The sequence below is a fragment of the Puccinia triticina genome, chromosome 10A, assembly GCF_026914185.1.
Source record: "Puccinia triticina chromosome 10A, complete sequence".
Classification (NCBI taxonomy): domain Eukaryota; kingdom Fungi; phylum Basidiomycota; class Pucciniomycetes; order Pucciniales; family Pucciniaceae; genus Puccinia; species Puccinia triticina.
The window spans coordinates 2,656,851-2,675,468 of NC_070567.1; the positions used below are offsets into that span (position 1 = coordinate 2,656,851).

At 44.6% G+C, this 18,618-nt stretch overlaps 2 protein-coding genes across 2 annotated transcripts; one reads left to right on the forward strand and one right to left on the reverse strand.

Annotated features, from left to right (window-relative positions):
- Positions 1–8,198: 8,198 nt before the first annotated feature.
- On the reverse strand, positions 8,199–8,986 carry PtA15_10A258 (uncharacterized protein; the record flags this gene model as incomplete). Its single annotated transcript, XM_053160416.1, has 2 exons — positions 8,199–8,754; positions 8,778–8,986. 2 exons carry the CDS (start codon positions 8,984–8,986, stop codon positions 8,199–8,201), a joined length of 765 nt encoding a protein of 254 aa, XP_053024393.1.
- Positions 8,987–14,516: 5,530 nt separating this feature from the next.
- On the forward strand, positions 14,517–15,025 carry PtA15_10A259 (uncharacterized protein; the record flags this gene model as incomplete). Its single annotated transcript, XM_053160417.1, has 2 exons — positions 14,517–14,926; positions 15,001–15,025. 2 exons carry the CDS (start codon positions 14,517–14,519, stop codon positions 15,023–15,025), a joined length of 435 nt encoding a protein of 144 aa, XP_053024394.1.
- Positions 15,026–18,618: the final 3,593 nt, after the last annotated feature.

Genomic DNA, 18,618 nt, shown 5'->3' on the forward strand with positions numbered 1-18,618 from the left:
CCAATTCCAACGTTTGATTGATATTTTTCCGCAAGATCTCGACTTCGTTATTAGAAAGTTTCAAAAGGGATTTGACAACTCCATTCTTCACATACTTGCCTTGGTAAATTGGTTTGAAGTACTAATAATTTGTGTTAGTACCAAATCATAATCAGTAAAAAATTGGTATCGTGTATAAAGTGCTCACTTCTTGAGAAACTAAATCAATTGTATGAATCCCAGCAGAGTCCAATTTTTCCACCTCATCACCGAATAAAGATTGGAAGCTAGCTAGATCTCTTACTTGAGAACTGATTTTTGTGTGGTTTCTGAGTTTGTTGTCCATGAAGAGAAGAGCGTTGGACAATTGCAACAAGTCGGGTTTTTCAAGAGAAGAACTTTCGAGTTGCAATATCGAAGTAGTAAAGTGAAGCGGTTGCCTTTTTGAAAGCCTCTGAAAAACTGTCAATGAGTAAGGAGTAAAAGTATAGAAGACACCACTACATAAACTAGTATAATTAAGAAGAGGCTGGCTAAAGCCCTTGACTAGCTTCCATAAATGAATAATGAGAGCGTGAGACGTGTTTTTCAATGAGCTTTGGATGTGATAAAACAGCTGATGAAAAGGTTTGTATGGCAAAACTAAAGAAGCTATGTTATCTACAAACATGAAGAAGTAGGACATGGTTATGCAGACAACAACAAAAGTGAAGATTTCTATGGGATGTGCAAGGCAGAACATCAAAATCTGCACAATTGAGAGGCATAAGAAGCGTATTGGATGAACAAGAATTGCTAGCCAGTTTTTTTGGTTGGAAGAAAAGTGTCTATCACGATGCTTTGAGGAACTTTTTGATTTAGCCATGTTTTGGAATAAATGCGGATATCCAATGCCGGGAATTCAAATTGGATTGGATGAAGTAGGGAAGGGTAGGCTCAATGAATGATCTGGGAAGGGTAGGATCACTGACCAACTGACCGGCAGTGGAAATATATTTACAGATCTTAACATCAAATTGTTAAAGCAAACTGCTTATCAAAGGCTTCAGGGGATGAATAAAAAAGAGGATGCTGCGCACAAAGAGTGACAAAGGCAAAATCTTTCAAAAAAAGAGCTGGGAAGCAAGCAAGAAAGCTCCACAAAATAAAAGGAAATCACGAGGATATGGCATACAAATACAAGTGTGCCAACCCTACTCAGCCGTAATAGATACTCCTGGTTGTAGGTGCACAATGAGATCCATTCTGACCTGAACACTGGGGAGGTCATGCTCAGGGTTACCTTTCCTATTGATCTAATAGGGGGTTCGAAAGCCAAGGTCTCCCAAGACTTCCGTCTTTTTGGTCCTCCCTGGGAGTCCAGGATGGAGCTAGCCAATGAGGGCGGGGCCTTCTGGGCCCTCATTGATATGATACACCAAATCAGGCCCAAGCAGGTTTCAAATTTCCTCTATGTACATTAAGATGCAGGCGCGCAAGTTCTTAATACAAAAACTCCAATCTTACCTTGCTGCCCTTCCCACAATGGATGGCCCCCAACCCAGCTCCCCCTCCCCACCCTACCCAACCAAAACCTAACTCAGACGGTCCAAACCCTAACCCAGCCGGCCCCAACCGCCCATCACCTATCCATCCGGAAGACCACTTGCCCAAAACAAATCAGACAGGTGAGCGGGGCCACTGTTTTTTTGGTTGATGGATCGACTCGCTTTTTCCCGTCCTCACAACCCCTTCACGGCTCCTCCTCCACCCTACCAGTAGTCCATTTGGAGACCCACCCGCCAGGAAGAAAAAAAAACTGGTGAGGCTCTGATTTTTTAGCACGACCGACCCGATTCCATTTCTGACCGTTCTCAAATTTTTCCTTTCTAACTCACCTGGTCTAGCCATTGATCCGGAAACCCACCTACCCACAAAAAACCAGAGAGGCAAGTCTCCATCCCTCCGGCTGATCAATTATATTTCCTGGCCAGCTAACCGCAGTGTGTCTGAAGTAGTAATCAATCCTTGGTACTAGTGAAGTCCACCCAAAAAGTCAAGGCAATCGTTGTCAAAATAAGCCTGCGGGGGATGTCGCTCGCCGAGATCAATGAAAAAATTGACCATAACGACTCACCCAACTCACTTGCCCACTGGAATGACCTATACCGACAAACCAGGGATGTAGTCAGAGATCCGGCGGTATATCCCGCCCCTTGGTGTTCACCTGTGAGGAGGCCGAGTTTATTTTGACTGCATTGGAAGCCAAGCCAGCCTTGTATGTTTGTTGACAAGATCCAGAGCCACATCCAAGCCATGACCGAGCAACGCTGAATCCAGACCAAGACTTGGATGCCAACTTGGACTCCCGGACCAACCTGAAAACCCCCCTGCATGAGATGAGGCTGGCGTATCTCAAGGAAAGAGTGGGATCAAAGTTTTTTCTGGACATTTGAACATCTACTGGCAAGTTTCTTTTCCGGCACCTCTTACACCAGGAAAAAAAAGTAGTCACTTGATGGCAAGTGACATGACACAGCTTTGTTTTCAGCTCCAACACTACTCCAATGCTGCTCCTCTCCACCAGCACATCTAGGGCTCACATGAAAGGTGTCAGGATCAAAGCACTCAATGTGAAAAAAACAGATTATGCTCAGCTTTGGCCCTGGCCCAGCTGATGCTCAGCTTTTACCCTGGCTCAGCTGATGCTCAGTTTTTTCCCTCGCCCAGCTGATGCTCAGCTTTGGAACCAGCCACCTGATGCTCATCTTTGGCCCTGGCACAGCTGATGCTCAGCCTTGGCCATGGCTCAGCTGATGCTCAGCTTTGGCCCTAGCCTAGCTGATTTTCAGCTCTGGTCCAGTCCAAGCTGATTCCCATCTTTTTCCCTGGTCTGGCTCAGCTGATACTCAGCAAGCTGGGCATCAGCTGGCCAGCTGGCCCAGGAATGGGTCAAAGCTGAGCATCAACTGGGACAGGACTAGGAAAATGCTGAGCAAGGACTGGTAAAAAGCTGAGCATCAGCTGCGCAAGTACTAGTACAAAGCTGAGCATCACCTGGGCAAGGACTGGTCAAAAGGCTTTATTCCAATTCTGAGAGCAAGCTGTGTGAAAAAGCTGAGTATGTTCTGGGCAAAAAAGCTGAGTATGAGCTGGGCAAAAAAGCTGAGTATGAGCTGGGCAAAAAAGCTGAGTATGAGCTGGGTACCAAAGCTGAGTATCAGCTGGATAGAACTGAGGATCATTTGAGCTCATCAAAAACTGAATAGGACCTCCTTGGTAAATTTTGGAATGTGAGGAGATTGTTGGGAGATTGGGGTAGATAGTGGATAGATATTGGATAGACGGTGGGTAACTGGCTGGAGCTGGTGTGATGTCACTTGTCATCAACTGACTATTTTATTTTCCTGGTGTTACATGCACCCAAATAATTTAGCTGACTATACCCCTAGATCCCCAAGATGAACCCTTTCCTCGTCCGCAACAGCTCTTTGGTGAGCGAAAATGCAAATATCCACCATGACGGGTGGGTTGTGGATATTTGTGACGCCACGGAAGTCTAGCTGATATAACTCCAGTCTAGCTGATGTAACTCTCCAACTACTGGCCCGACATCAACCGGATTGAAAATGTATTTTCCGTTATCAAGTCCCAGTTGAGACGGGCTCAAACCCTCACTGCCACGCGCGCAGACAATAATAATTAGCTTTTTTTTTGGATAATAATCAGTTTTTTTTTTTGGCTGTTCATCTAGCTTATTGGATTTGCCAGAAATAAATATACCATTGTGTCTCACTTTCCCGCAAGTGCCGACTGCACATGAGGTTTTTCCTTGTTGGCCCGCCTGGGCCAACTGGGCAAAAATTGGATCTTTATGGCCCGGAAGGGTGGAGTTCCTGCACAAGTCCCCACATTTTCCACTGTAGGCCTGTGGTGTTTGGCTAAGTGCAAGTCAGACATCACACCCAAAATTGTACTCTCCAAATTTTTGTCAAGTCCTGTGAAGTTGATTTTGCTTACTGGTCCAAATGACATGTAAGCTGCATGAATTCGCGGCATTGAGCATTCAACTTGATTCCCGCTTTGGGGCCTTGGGGGTACATTGGGATTGTTTCATTACTAGGGTATCAAACCAAGCAAGAATGAAAGAAATACAAGCCAGTGGAGAGGGAATTGAAAACATGCGCGTGGAGTGCTACTTACCACGGGTTTTACACCCGATTTGAACAAGACTATACCTCCTGAGAAGGCTCAATGGCGGCAGGAATGCCAGGAGCATTGTCAGTCTTGGGCGCCTGCTCAATGTGGTCAGTAATAGGCGGGGGACCTGGATCCTTTGACTCTGCCTGCAAGTCCGGAGCCTGACTTGGGCCAGGGTACCACTCCTGTGGCTTGCAATGGACATTTGCAAACAGCAACGGATCAAGTTCAACACGGAGGGTTAGAGAAAATTGTTTGAGTGTAGCCTTGTTTTGCATGGTAAGAGGGGAGAGACCCAATAAATAAACAATACCATCAGAAAAACTAGCTTCATATGGTTGGGGGTTAGAATGATGCACCAGAAATTCAATTGTTTTTTTGGATTGCGTGGAGTCGGAGAGGTACAAATTGAATTTAAGTACAGTGGGTCATCTAATGTTTTTGGCACTGCATTTTTCATTGCAGAAGTTCAGGCAACAGACCCAAAGTCATGGGATTGGCTGGAGGGGTGTAAAATAAGTTCCCAAGAATGATTATGACAGAAAAAAAAAGAAAAAGAAAAATATAAAAAGTGTGAAAATTTTCCAATTCTGTGCAAATTTCTCAGAATCTTTATTATTGCTCAAACCAAGGAGAGAAAATTACAGAGCACATATTGTATGTGAAAGGAATGATAAAAAATGAAAAAACTGAGACCATTTTCAATGATTTTTGTTGGATCAAATAAATCTGGTCAAATTGGTGTTGATTTGGCCTGCAGGTGCCAACTTCTATTTCAAATGGGTGGATACCTCATTCACCCAAAAAAAAAAGTGAAAATGGTCTCAGTTTATTTCATTTTTTATCATTCCTTTCACATGTCATACTGTCCTCTGTAATTTTTTCTCCTTGGTTTGAGCAATAATAAAGATTCTGAGAGCTTTGCACAAAATTGGAAAATTTTCACACTTTTCATATTTTTCTTTTTCTTTTTTTTTCTGTCATAATCATTCTTGGGAACTTATTTTACACCTCTTCAGCCAATTTCATGACTTTGGGTCCGTTTCCTGAGCTTCTGCAATGAAAAATGCAGTGCCAAAAACATTAGATGACCCACTGTATGGTTTGGATGCCAGGAGGGGTGAAGGAACAGACAGATGAGTCAGTTGTAAAGGAAAAATTTGAGAACGGTCAGAAATGGAATTGGGTTGCTTGTGCCCAAAAATCAGAGGCTCAGCTGTTTTGTTTTATTCTGGGCAGGTGGGTTTCCAAATGGACAGCTGGGAAGGTAGAGGGGGAGGTAGAAAGGAGATGTCAGGACGGGATGAAGCTATTTGATCAATCAATCAAAATAACAGTGGTTCTGCTCACCTGTCTGATTTTTTTGGACAGGTGGTCTTCTGGCTGCCGGCTAGGGACCAGTGTGGTGGCGCGGAGTTTGAGGGCCAGGTGTGTAAGCAGGGGACGCGGGACAGACTACACCACTGCGCCACTCTGCGAACTTAACACAAGTCCCTCCTTGGGGGAGCGCAGCGACCTCTGAAGGAGGGAATTGTGCCCAATGTCTCAGATTTGGCTTGAGGCTGCCCAGCCAATTGTCCAAAATTCCTTTTGAACCCATGTATCACCTGGTACACCTCCGATTTCCTCACAGCCTCTGGCACCTTTAGATCCAGAATTTGTTTCTACAGATTGTGATGTTTTGAAAATAACAGCTACCCCCATCCCTTGCGAAAAAAATTGGATGTAAAAAATCCACCCAAGAGCCTATATCCGGTCCAATGTTCCCCGGATAGCCTACCGGGCCTACATATACACATGAAAATACAGTTTGGCATCATGTGTCAATAACTTCTTTGGGAATTCTGTATTCAATGAGACATGTCAGGGTTAAGTCAATACTGAACAAACCCGTGTCTGACCTTGACCTTTGGATGATCCAATGCCTTCATCGCATTGATCAAGACAGCCCCTCACAGGAATGGCTGCTGAGCAGTGAGTTTGTGACAAATTTACTTGAAAAAATATGTACAAGAAAGCTGAGAATCAGGGCTACAACATGGTATAGGGGCTTTGGATTTCAAGCTGAGGAAAATCTGTAAAAGAGATGTAAACACAAAAAACATGATTTTCTGTGTATATGTCTCTCAGCCTCAGGCAGAGATTGGGACTTTAGTCCTGAGCCTCTCCTTCAGAGACGAGGCTTAGTTAAGCTCGGCCACTCTGCGCCACTTTACAAAGTGAGTCGCGCGGCGGGCGGACCCATCCGTCAGATTTGGGTCAGGCCGTCCTCTAACTTGACAAAGTCCCTCCTCTGCGGGGCTAAATAGGGAGCAGAGTGACGCCAACTGCAGGGAGGGACTTACGACTTATGTCGGGGTGCTTGCCTGAGAGCATTGGCCAAAAGCCTGGTTCAACTTCAAGACCCTGTAGCTTGCTTGTTGTGCAAGCCACATATGAGGTCCCGAGCATCGACAGATGCACCTGCACCTCATCTTTCTTCCTGTCAGCTCAGATTTTCAGAGGAGAAAGTAGAACAGAAAAGCAAAGCTGAAATAAGAGAAAGAAAAACTTGACCCGCACAGACCTGCGGGCCCAGGCACCGCCTGAGAAGACCGCCGTCTTGAGTCTGGGTGAGCTTTTCAGAAATTTATTGAAAAAAACTTGGAAAATGTGATGATGATACGATGAGCTCAAAAAATCACCAAGGTATAAAGCAGCTTAAGTTCCAATAATGGGAGGGGTAGCTTTGAAACTACAGGCTACAAAATTCAAAGGGTGAGTTTACATTGCTTTTTGGTGGATGGTCTCCCACCCAAATGGTGTGATAGCCTGTAAGTCCCTCCCTGTGGGAGGGGTGGCTTTGCCACCAGCCAAACTTAAGCTCCACCCAAATGAGTCACCCCCGTATAACCACCACACAAACTCCAAACTCCGACATCCCCCATTGGGAGGGACTTTGATAGGTTAGGGCCGTCCTGAAATGCCATTGAACCGCCCTTCAGGTGGGCCTGACCCTGCCCGACCACCTGTCGGCTGTTCCTCCAGACACGAAGGGAAGGCATACCTAATCCAACCATGCCGGCCTGCGAGTCCCAGGCCCCGCGGCTGACCTCTGGGCAATCCCAGCTTGAAGCCCAATGTCAGGGTGGAATTCTTGGCCTGGCAGCCGTTGGGGACAACCAGACCTTCTGGAATTTTGCTCCTCCCAACGTCCTTCAGGCAAAATTTTTATGCAGCGGCAGATGTCACCTGACAAGACATACTAGGCAGGGGCGTGGAAGCTATGTATACATTAAGGGGGAGGAGTTTGACGGTGTTGAAAGGCCAAGCGGTGGAGGGGGCAGGATTTATGAGAGAGGAGCTTGGCGGAGATGTGCATGTGAGGAGGGTGGAGGATGCGTGGGAGGTCCCCACAGTTTTTTTTTTTGCTTTACCTTCTTACAGTTTCTCTTGTTCTTTACGTTGAAGGAGGAGGGGGGATTCATGCCTTCTCATTATTGTTCTTACGGACTGGGGGAGGTTTCATGGATGCTTCCACACCGGCTGAGTTGGATTTTGTCTGGTGGGGCGGGGAGGGGGAGCTGGATTGGGGGCCATCAATCCTGGTCAAGGAAAAGGGTTCTGGTGATGGAGGAAGGATCTGGAAGATCCAAATTTTTGGGAAAAGTACCGGTCACCAGGCTGAAATCAAAGATAATGTTGCTGGGATTTTCAGTCAAATTGACTGAGACCCCAATTATAAACAATTAGTACTTTGCACTCCTGAAGAGTACCGCAGCACTCCTGAAGAGTGCCATAGCACTCCTGAAGAGTGCCATAGCACTCCTGAAGAGTGCCATAGCACTCCTGAAGAGTGCCATAGCACTCCTGAAGAGTGCCATAGCACTCCTGAAGAGTGCCATAGCACTCCTGAAGAGTGCCATAGCACTCCTGAAGAGTGCCATAGCACTCCTGAAGAGTGCCATAGCACTCACTCCTGAAGAGTGCCATAGCACTCCTGAAGAGTGCCATAGCACTCCTGAAGAGTGCCATAGCACTCCTGAAGAGTGCCATAGCACTCACTCCTGAAGAGTGCCATAGCACTCCTGAAGAGTGCCATAGCACTCCTGAAGAGTGCCATAGCACTCCTGAAGAGTGCCATAGCACTCCTGAAGAGTGCCATAGCACTCCTGAAGAGTGCCATAGCACTCCTGCAGAGTGCCATAGCACTCCTGCAGAGTGCCATAGCACTCCTGCAGAGTGCCATAGCACTCCTGCAGAGTGCCATAGCACTCCTGAAGAGTGCCATAGCACTCCTGAAGAGTGCCATAGCACTCCTGAAGAGTGCCATAGCACTCCTGAAGAGTGCCATAGCACTCACTCCTGAAGAGTGCCATAGCACTCCTGAAGAGTGCCATAGCACTCCTGAAGAGTGCCATAGCACTCCTGAAGAGTGCCATAGCACTCCTGAAGAGTGCCATAGCACTCCTGAAGAGTGCCATAGCACTCCTGAAGAGTGCCATAGCACTCCTGAAGAGTGCCATAGCACTCCTGAAGAGTGCCATAGCACTCCTGCAGAGTGCCATAGCACTCCTGCAGAGTGCCATAGCACTCCTGAAGAGTGCCATAGCACTCCTGAAGAGTGCCATAGCACTCACTCCTGAAGAGTGCCATAGCACTCCTGAAGAGTGCCATAGCACTCCTGAAGAGTGCCATAGCACTCCTGAAGAGTGCCATAGCACTCCTGAAGAGTGCCATAGCACTCACTCCTGGAGAGTGCCATAGCACTCCTGAAGAGTGCCATAGCACTCCTGAAGAGTGCCATAGCACTCCTGAAGAGTGCCATAGCACTCCTGAAGAGTGCCATAGCACTCCTGCAGAGTGCCATAGCACTCCTGCAGAGTGCCATAGCACTCCTGCAGAGTGCCATAGCACTCCTGCAGAGTGCCATAGCACTCCTGCAGAGTGCCATAGCACTCCTGCAGAGTGCCATAGCACTCCTGAAGAGTGCCATAGCACTCCTGAAGAGTGCCATAGCACTCACTCCTGAAGAGTGCCATAGCACTCCTGAAGAGTGCCATAGCACTCCTGAAGAGTGCCACAGCACTCCTGAAGAGTGCCATAGCACTCCTGAAGAGTGCCATAGCACTCCTGAAGAGTGCCATAGCACTCACTCCTGAAGAGTGCCATAGCACTCCTGAAGAGTGCCATAGCACTCCTGAAGAGTGCCATAGCACTCCTGAAGAGTGCCATAGCACTCCTGAAGAGTGCCATAGCACTCCTGAAGAGTGCCACAGCACTCCTGAAGAGTGCCATAGCACTCCTGAAGAGTGCCATAGCACTCACTCCTGAAGAGTGCCATAGCACTCCTGAAGAGTGCCATAGCACTCCTGAAGAGTGCCATAGCACTCCTGAAGAGTGCCATAGCACTCCTGAAGAGTGCCATAGCACTCCTCAAGAGTGCCATAGCACTCCTGAAGAGTGCCATAGCACTCCTGAAGAGTGCCATAGCACTCCTGAAGAGTGCCATAGCACTCCTGAAGAGTGCCGCAGCACGCCCAAAGAGTGCCACAGCACTCCCAAAGAGTGCCACAGCACTCCCAAAGAGTGCCACAGCACTCCCAAAGAGTGCCACAGCACTCCCAAAGAGTGCCACAGCACTCCCAAAGAGTGCCACAGCACTCCTGAAGAGGCACACAGCACTTCTGAAGACTGCTTGAAGATAGGATCTTGAAAAATTGACTACTGCCAGAGGCAGGCGCTATTAGATGTGCCAGAGGCAGGTACTATTACCTGTACCAGAGGCTTTTTTAACCATGCCTGAGGCTCTATTAGGTCTGCAGCAGGCACTATTAGCTCTACCAGAGGCACTATTAATTGTGCCGGAGCTACTATTAACCAAGGCCATATCAACTGTTCCTGAGGCGTTATTTGCTGTCCCTGAGGCATTATTTACTGTGCTGAAGGCACTATTAATTGTGCTGGAGGAACCATGAGTTGTGCTGGAGGGTTGGTGGCTTACTGCCTAGCAGCTAACCATTTGGGGACAGAGTAATCTAATTTGCACACTGAAATTTTTTGTGGAATTTGGGGCACCCATTCTAAGGTTTGGTAGTTTTTCAGGCCCACGGTAGCACATCCCTTTCCTGCTAATGCCATGTATCTCACCATGTGCCCTTCAGAGGGTTTTTCTGTAGGCTGTAGTGTTTTGGTGCCCTTTGGGCACCCCAGTCCAACAACCGGTACGGTCCAGAAACATCCAGCCAAGCCAATAACCCCAGCTTAGATGCCAACTCTTGCAGGATAAAGAAGGCTTTTTTGTCTTTTTTGGAGGGGGGGATGTTTGGGTCAATTAATGTTCTGAATCCCACACAAAGTGTCAAAATTAATCTTCTGGATCCCAAATATTCCACAGGCCAATTCGCGGTCCCGCGGAACTGTGCTGGATGTCAAAAGTTGGTCTTCCGGGTGTCTGGTCCTTTTGGGAATGGGAAAATTAATGTTTTGAGTCAATTTTTGAAGACCCCAAAAATCTTTCCAATTGTTTTGAAGTGCAGTTATAATTTCTGGTTAAATACAGATTGCAAAAGTGGTTCCAAGAGTGGCTGAAACCAATGCCAATTATAAACCAGCTGTACATAATATGTTTTGATATGTATGTGGTGCTGAAGTTTGCAGGAAGGGTGTTGGGCAGTCAACAAAAACTGCCGCATGTCCAACATGCAACAGGTTGACATCCAAACCCTCACGAGATGGTGGTAGGAAACAAGAAGGAACATTGAGGAGACCATAAGTGCCTCCTTCAGAGAGGTGGTTAAGCTTGTACATTTCTATAATCAAATTTTAATTATTTTTGTGATTTGAACCAAAATGCAAAACCAAGAAAGAAAAAGAAGTGAAACAATTCTACTGGGGAAACGTGCAGGACAGTATTTTTTTGAGCGTCCAGTGAAGATTTGCTATGTGTTTGAAGGATCTGTGGCTAAACGTTATTGCCAATGTATTGGTTGGATTCCAGACCTGATCAACCGTTGACAACGCCTCTGTATGCCGCCCTAATGCCACGTAGCTTTTGGCAAGACTGAGATAAAGTTCAACAAGAAGTTCTTTCAAGTTTTTGTTGATCTTGTAGGGACCTGAAGGAATCAATTGCAGGCCTTTGTAGATAAGCCCCATGGCCGCCTCGTGGTTCCCGCTGCTACTCAATATCTGACTACGTCTCTGTACACTCCTCAAACTTTGTTTGAGTCCTATTAATCCAGGCCCCTTCAATTTCTCAAACCAAAAAGAAAGAGGGTTATGATTGAGCAAAATCACGATCAACCGGAAATTTAAATGCACTTACACTGGAGCAAAATATGCCTAAATCATTTGTCACCCCTTCGCTGCTTTTGAGATTTTTCTTTACTTCAGAGTAAAGGACAGCAAGTTTTGTAAATATTGAATGAGTCAATTGGATAGCTCCACTATTCTTTGTATCCCACAGTTCTTGCACGGTAATGTGAGCCTTGGAAAACTGGCCCAAGCCAAGATAACATTTTGTAAGATTGAAAATTGACTGGATTATTACCAATTCCCCATCTTCCTTGACCCAACGCCTCCACCAAGGACGACGGCCCAGGAAGTCTTCATAACTAGTGGCGGCCATGGATAGATTGCCGCTGGTGAAATGATGATACACCTGTGCTGATCTTTGAGAAAGGTATTCATATGCCTTGAGATTTATTCTGATTCGGTATTTCTGACCCACAGATAAACATACATTAGCAAGCTATTTGAATAATGTGATCAAAGGGTACTGACCATAAATTCCAGTCTGCGTGATTTACAGGGCTGGTAAAGTTTCTGAGGGTTCTTGGTTTGATCGGTTTGAATCTCCAAGTGTTCTGCAGATCGTTTACAAGAAGCGGCACGAGTATTTTTGGGTGTGTGGTCATGTAGATGAGGAGTGAGACTTGATGACATGTTGTTGAGGAAAACGCAAAAGCGGACAGCAGCGTTATAGTGAGGTGGCTCTTGATTTCTCTCAATTCCTAGGACTAGCTATTACGGCGGAATACAAAGTTTGATGTGAGACTAATTTTTGATCTTTCGTAACCTTTGATGGAGCAGAGCAACAAGGGAACGGTAGTGTAGGGTACTTTCCTGCATTCAGCTAGCTGAGTACTTAAGCTCACACATGATGTCTTGATTTATTTTTAAATAAAAAAGAAAGCTAACTGAGTACTTAAGCTCACACATGTATGTGTTCCTGAGTTCCTCAAGCACAGTAAGAGGAACACACTTGCACCCAAACCTGACTTGAGGACTTGACAGTTAACTTGAACCCAAGATTCTTGACTGAGCTGCTGAAGCGCGTTGAGCAAGAATAAGGTGTATGTAAAAGAAAAATCAGGCTGAGGCTCTGAAGTTGAAACATTCTTTACACGTATGTATGTATGAAAAGCCACCCTGGGCGGTCACATAAAGGGGTTTTATGTCCCTGACTTTGCGCAGTCTGATTTCCGAGTATAACTGTCTTTGGGCAAAGAATAGGAGAAGAATTAGCAAGATGAAACTGAGTGCCAAAAATTAAGTCTCCTCAGGATGCACAGGGCTTCAGAAGTTCAGCTTTTATGCTAAAGAAAAAAACAGGCTTCCGAAGTCTGCGGTGCTATGCAGTTGCTGTGTTTTTCTATGTTGATGATAAATAGACAGTGTTCTAGTACACTGAGTCGCGCTTCCTAGTTTGTCTCCATTTCTTCAATTGTCTTGCTTCCTTATTTTTTCAAAACCAATCAATTATGGCACCACCCTTCTGGATACTATGCGGGTGCAAGGAGTGTTCTAAATATCAACACGTCAACACCCAGGGTGAAACAGTTGTGGGCCGTGAATGGAACAAAAAATCAACAACTTATAAAGAACACCTGAACACCACCACAAATCTATCTAATTCCCACTCTCACCCCCTTAATCAAACTAGACGTGAACAGCCCAATCATCTCAGAAAAATGGCCTGTCCTTTGGCTAGCGCGTCTAGACTTGTCTGTGAATCTGGAATCAAAGTGTCAGAGGTGGTTCAACAGTCATCCAAACCTGAAGCAGTTCCAATTCCGGATCCCAAAATTGCACAGTGGAAGGGAAGAACTGTTGAATGTGGTACGTAGTTGGAATTTTCCAGACTCTTGCCGGGCCTTTGGTAAATTGTATCTGAAAAATAAGGAATTCTACTTTCAGAAACGTTTTCAGTGGCACAGTATGACTATTATACAAAAGTTATACATCCAGACTGCCTGTCCGCGGTTCTTCTGGCTGTGTGTCAATACCGGTTCCTTAATTTGAGCGCTGAGGGAGCAGACAAAACCCTTGCTTGCCTGAAAAACCTTCTATCAAATTTGCTGATTTGCCCAACCCAGCTATATATACCTGTCAATATCCGAATACTCATCAGTGATTTGCGTCTCGCTCCGGAAATTAAAAGAACAGTCTCTTGCCCTCGGTGCTTCTACCTTTACCCGATGAAGACCCCTCCGCACAAGTGCACTGCTCAAGCAACCCGACGAAGCGCAAAATGTCTCAAGCCTCTGTATAAGACAGATTCTGCAATCTCAAATGGTTCTCCGGCAGCCTGTCGATTTTTTTCTGCTCAACCATTTACCAAGTGGCTTGCACGTTTCTTAGCAAGACCTGGAATTGAAGATCTCTTGGAAGAGTCCCTTTCACATACTCCCAAGGCTTCCTGTTTGAGTGACATCTGGGATTCAAATATTTGGAAAACCCTGAAAACCTCAGAGGGTAAAAAACTTACAAGCTTCTCCGGAAATTTAGTTTTTTCCTTGAATGTCAATTGGTTTAACCCCTTGAGGAACAAGTCTGCTGGAAAGCATATATTACTAGGAACAGTGGCGTTGATCTGTCAAAATTTACTGGCTCACCTTCGAGCATCTCATGAAAATATTTTCTTGGCGGGCTTGATACCGGGGCCCTCTGAACCCACTGTTGATCAGATCAATCACGTGTTAAAACCTTTAATCGAAGAACTGAAAGAACTCTGGAACGGCGTTAAGTTTAATAGCACACCAAATTATCCAATGGAAGGCCGTATCATAAAAGTAATGCTCGGGCCTATAGTTTGCAATCTTCCCGCTATTTGTAAGGTTTTGGGTATGGCCGGGCATAGCTCGCACAAGAATCTGTGTTGTTTATGTCAAGTCAGCAAGAGAACTCTTAAAATTGTGGATTTAGATCAGATACATTGAAGAAAAGCCCGTGTGCTCCGGAAGCAAGCAATCAACTGGAAGAATGCTACCACCATCACTGAGCAAAAAGAAATTTTTGCAACTTACGGTGTCCGCTATTTGGTACTTTATGAATTACCTTACTTCAATCCTCTTTCAAATGCGGTTGTTGAACCAATGCACAATGTATTCCTTGGTTTACTCAGCAATCATGGTAAAGAACTTTTTGGACTGAAAATTTCAGGCAAGAAGGCATCCAATCGAACAAATACCAAGCACTTTGGACAAAAATCTCCAACCTCCGAATCCAATCATGAGAGTGATTCCAAAGATGATTGCAAAGAAGATTTTCCTGATGATGATGTTACCGAAGATCCTGAAGTTGCAATTTCAGAAGAACTCAAAGAGCTCCTGAAAGCATTCCAGGACCTGGATCTGAGTATCCCAACATCTCCTTCTGATTCGGATTCCTGTTCCTCAGAAGGCTCTACTCAAAGCATATTAGAAACAGAAAGTGAGAGCAATCAGGATCCTGTGGTGACGGCTGAAAATGATATTCCTACCATGCTGAATCCGCTCGGAGCACGGTTTTTTGGCACGCAAAAAAAACTACAAATCCTTTGCGAGGTTAACAACTATTTTCAGCTTCCAAGTTGGATAGGGCACGTGCCGTCAACAGTTGGTAGTGCAAAGGGAGGGAAACTCAAGGCGGATGAGTGGGTAATACTTTTTGAGATAATTATGATCCCCACTGTTATCCGTCTTCTCTCTGAAGTAAACAACTCCAATAGCATCTTCCGGATTAGATTACTTGAGAATTTACTTCATCTCAGCAGCATCACAAATATTGTGCGGAGCTTAGAGGTTACCAACAACAACATTGATGCCTTGCGCTTTCATCTCAGGGCCTATTGCCAAGGGCTTTTAGATATCTTCCCATCCTTCACAACCAAACCAAACCATCATTTGGCTCTCCATCTACCCAATTGTATTTCTCAGTTTGGACCGGCTCCACAGTGGACAGCATGGTCATTTGAACAATTGAATGGCTTGCTGGCTTCAATACCGACAAACAATCACATAGGTAAGCAATTCATCTATTTCCAACATTTATGGCTCACAAAACTGAGGGCTAGATGCTTTTTCTGGGATCATAGATACACGCGATTTTACTTTACTGAGACAATGGGTGACTGGACAAAATCTGCGCAATATTTTGCCTTCCTTATGTCAAAATCTTCCACCCAAAGCTTCTAAATCTCTGTTGAAATTTCTCACATTGAGCAAAAGCACCAGGCAGTTCACAAAATCTGCAAACACAAAACTTATGGACGATTCAAAGCTGAATGATAATCCCAAAAAACTCAAAACATTGGACTTGAAAACCCACGAGAAACTTGTAAATAGCTTCAAGCAGAGATATTCTGGCCAAGTCAACTTGTCCACCAGCGTCTAAAAAAACTGGAAAAAGAACGATGATACCGTTTTGATCCCACGACTAGTACATCAACAAAGATCGATCACATTTGGCCACGTAACCTACACAACCTCCGACCAGCACATTGGTAATAGCACCATCTTTTATTGATTTTCAAATACTGATGGTAGAACCCAAAACGTCTGCGGTCAGATAACTCAGATATTCACATTGTGCTTCTTGAGAAAGAAAAATGAACCCAGTAAAGTCCACCTTTGGTTTGAGGTTGATCGATTCAAAAGCCTCTCAGCTTATGATCAAACAAAACACGACTTCAAAAAATGCCCCTATACTCGAACACATATTGTATATGATTCAAAGTCAAAGAAGGATTACATAGAGATGGATGAAATCATTGGTCATGCGGCGACATGGTGCTTACCTGAAAAATGTTTTGGTATTGGTAGAAAGGCTCTTCTGATGGTTGATTTGAGCAAACATGTCAGTAATTTTACCGTTCTTCTCTATGAATGATCTTCATACTGAGTAACCTTTGAATTTAGGCTTTCTTTCATTTTTGATCAATTCTCAATAAATTCACACTTTCTTGAAAAAGGAATTGACCCGTTTTTTGCTCATTTTGGGAAGCGGGGGCGCAAGATTTAATTGAATTTGAGCGTTGTTATTTTGTTTTTAATGTTGAATTGTTCCATATTAAATTTTCTGTCTTCAAAATTGAAAAAAATGAATACATAGGGAGATGTCTCATCAAAACTTAGAAGCCAGAGTATGAGCTGATTGGGTTGGGAGCAAGAGAAAGCAAGTGTGTGAAGTTCCACATTGGCACTTTCTGAAATGCCTGATTGCTGCACCAATTCAATGCACATGTTGATGGTTTTCCCAACAGGGTATCAATCAAGAACCAAGTAATTGGCTGAAGTAAGAGGAAATAAAAATTGAGTTCAGATTTGCCCCTCAACATTGTGCTCAGATAATGAAAACAAGACAAACCACAGTTTTACCAGGGTGGAAAAAGCTGCTGCTGAGACTCTTGAGTCTTTGCTGCTTGGTGGTGTGCAAAACAGGGAGTTGTAGCACTGTTAAGAGTAAGGTTCTGATCCTCTACCCCAGAGCCAGATATCACCTATCCCGCTCCCTCACCCTGGTGATATCAGGAATCCGGTTGGATTTATCTGGATCTGAAACCAGGTACAAAATTCAGCTGGGGTCACAGGATTGCCGGGGATTCCCTGAAAAAAGTGTCAATTTGAGCGGCCAAGGAAAGCCCCATTGTGAGCAGGTTTGCCTGTTTGACGGGTATTTCCCAAGAAAAGACACAATTCTGGGGTGTTTTCCAGGGTTTCCCAAGATGAAACCCACTTTTTAAGGGGGTGGATGAATTTTACAAAGTGCAAGGCCCTGTAAAAAAATTATTTGTAAAAGTTAAAAATCAACATTGAGGGGGGGGGGGGGGGGGGGGGGTATGTCTAGTTTTACAATGTATTTTCTAAATGACCAACTTGTGATGCAAAAGCAACCTTGTAAAATTCTACCTCAAGTTTTCCTTAAGTACAACCACCATGAAAAAAATGATGTGAATAGGTCTCAGGTGACATTCAGTAACATGTATTGAAAGTCCAGTGGTACTCCAACATTAATCCCCTTGAATAAAAATGGCCCCTTTGTCATCATCAAAGGGTTCCTTGTGAAAAAAGTATCCTGTGAAATTGCATACTTTTGGGAGAAACTTGAATTTTACAAGGAAGATTTGGAGTGAGCAGTGTACTGACCTGTGCAAAATCTACCTTGTAAAAATTAATAAAAATGGTTACCAGGTTGAAATCCAGGTTGAAATTAACAAGGTGTGCATGGAGATTTTACTTTTCAAGGTGGTTTTAGTAAACCATGCAAAATAGACAAAAATAGACATTGTAAAAACAATAACAATGCTTCCCAGGTTCAAGTTAACAAGTTGTTGTGAATAATTTACAATGTGTATTTTTTAAATTTTTGTCTGAAAGCCCCACTTCCGTTTGCCACAAAAATCCTGTCCTCTATTCCTGGGAGGCATCAATCACCACATAACAATTGGTCCAAGTTGTTTTTAGTGGAGTTAATTCTCTTCTTCCTCTTGAACCCTCAACAATGTTATCAGGAGTGCATAATGTACCAAGTCCAGTTGGGGGAAGTGTATTTTCCAAAAAAAAGTGATCAAAACACCTTGTAAGCTTTCCTGAACAACTTGTTAATTGCAACCTGGTAGCTGTTTTTATTAATTTTTACAAGGTAGATTTTGCACAGTACACTGCTCGCTTCAAATTTTCCTTGTAAAATTCAATGATTTGACTCAGCCTGAGTTTGAATGTCAGTTTCAGGCTAGCTAAATTTAGCAAGCCTAAACCTGAAATCAAGCGTGAGGTTTGTTGAAGCGGGGATAGCCTGGACCAATGTGATTGCCAACTGGGTTAAATTCCCCAAAATAGTCAACAATTTCAAATGCTAATAAATTAGGTGATGGGTCAGGTTTTTTTGGAGGCTGCTTTGGTGCAGAGGGTGGGCTCAGAGAATTGCCTGCTCTGTGATTCTGGTTGGGCTCACAACATTTGTGTGATGCTGTTTGGGCTCACAAAATGTGTGTGATGCTGGTTGGGCTCACAACATTCCCAGCCAGCCTCTGCCCACTCTGGTCAAAGAAGGGATGAGTGGGCCAGGTGGGCTGTGGCCAACCCATCAGACACAGTGGTGAAACCAACTCAGCTAACATGGAAAGAGATGGCCCCTTTTGTAAAAAATAGGCTCAATTTTCACGCGTTTCACGGGGAGGATATGTATTTATCCTAGATTTTGATTTTTTAAAAAAGA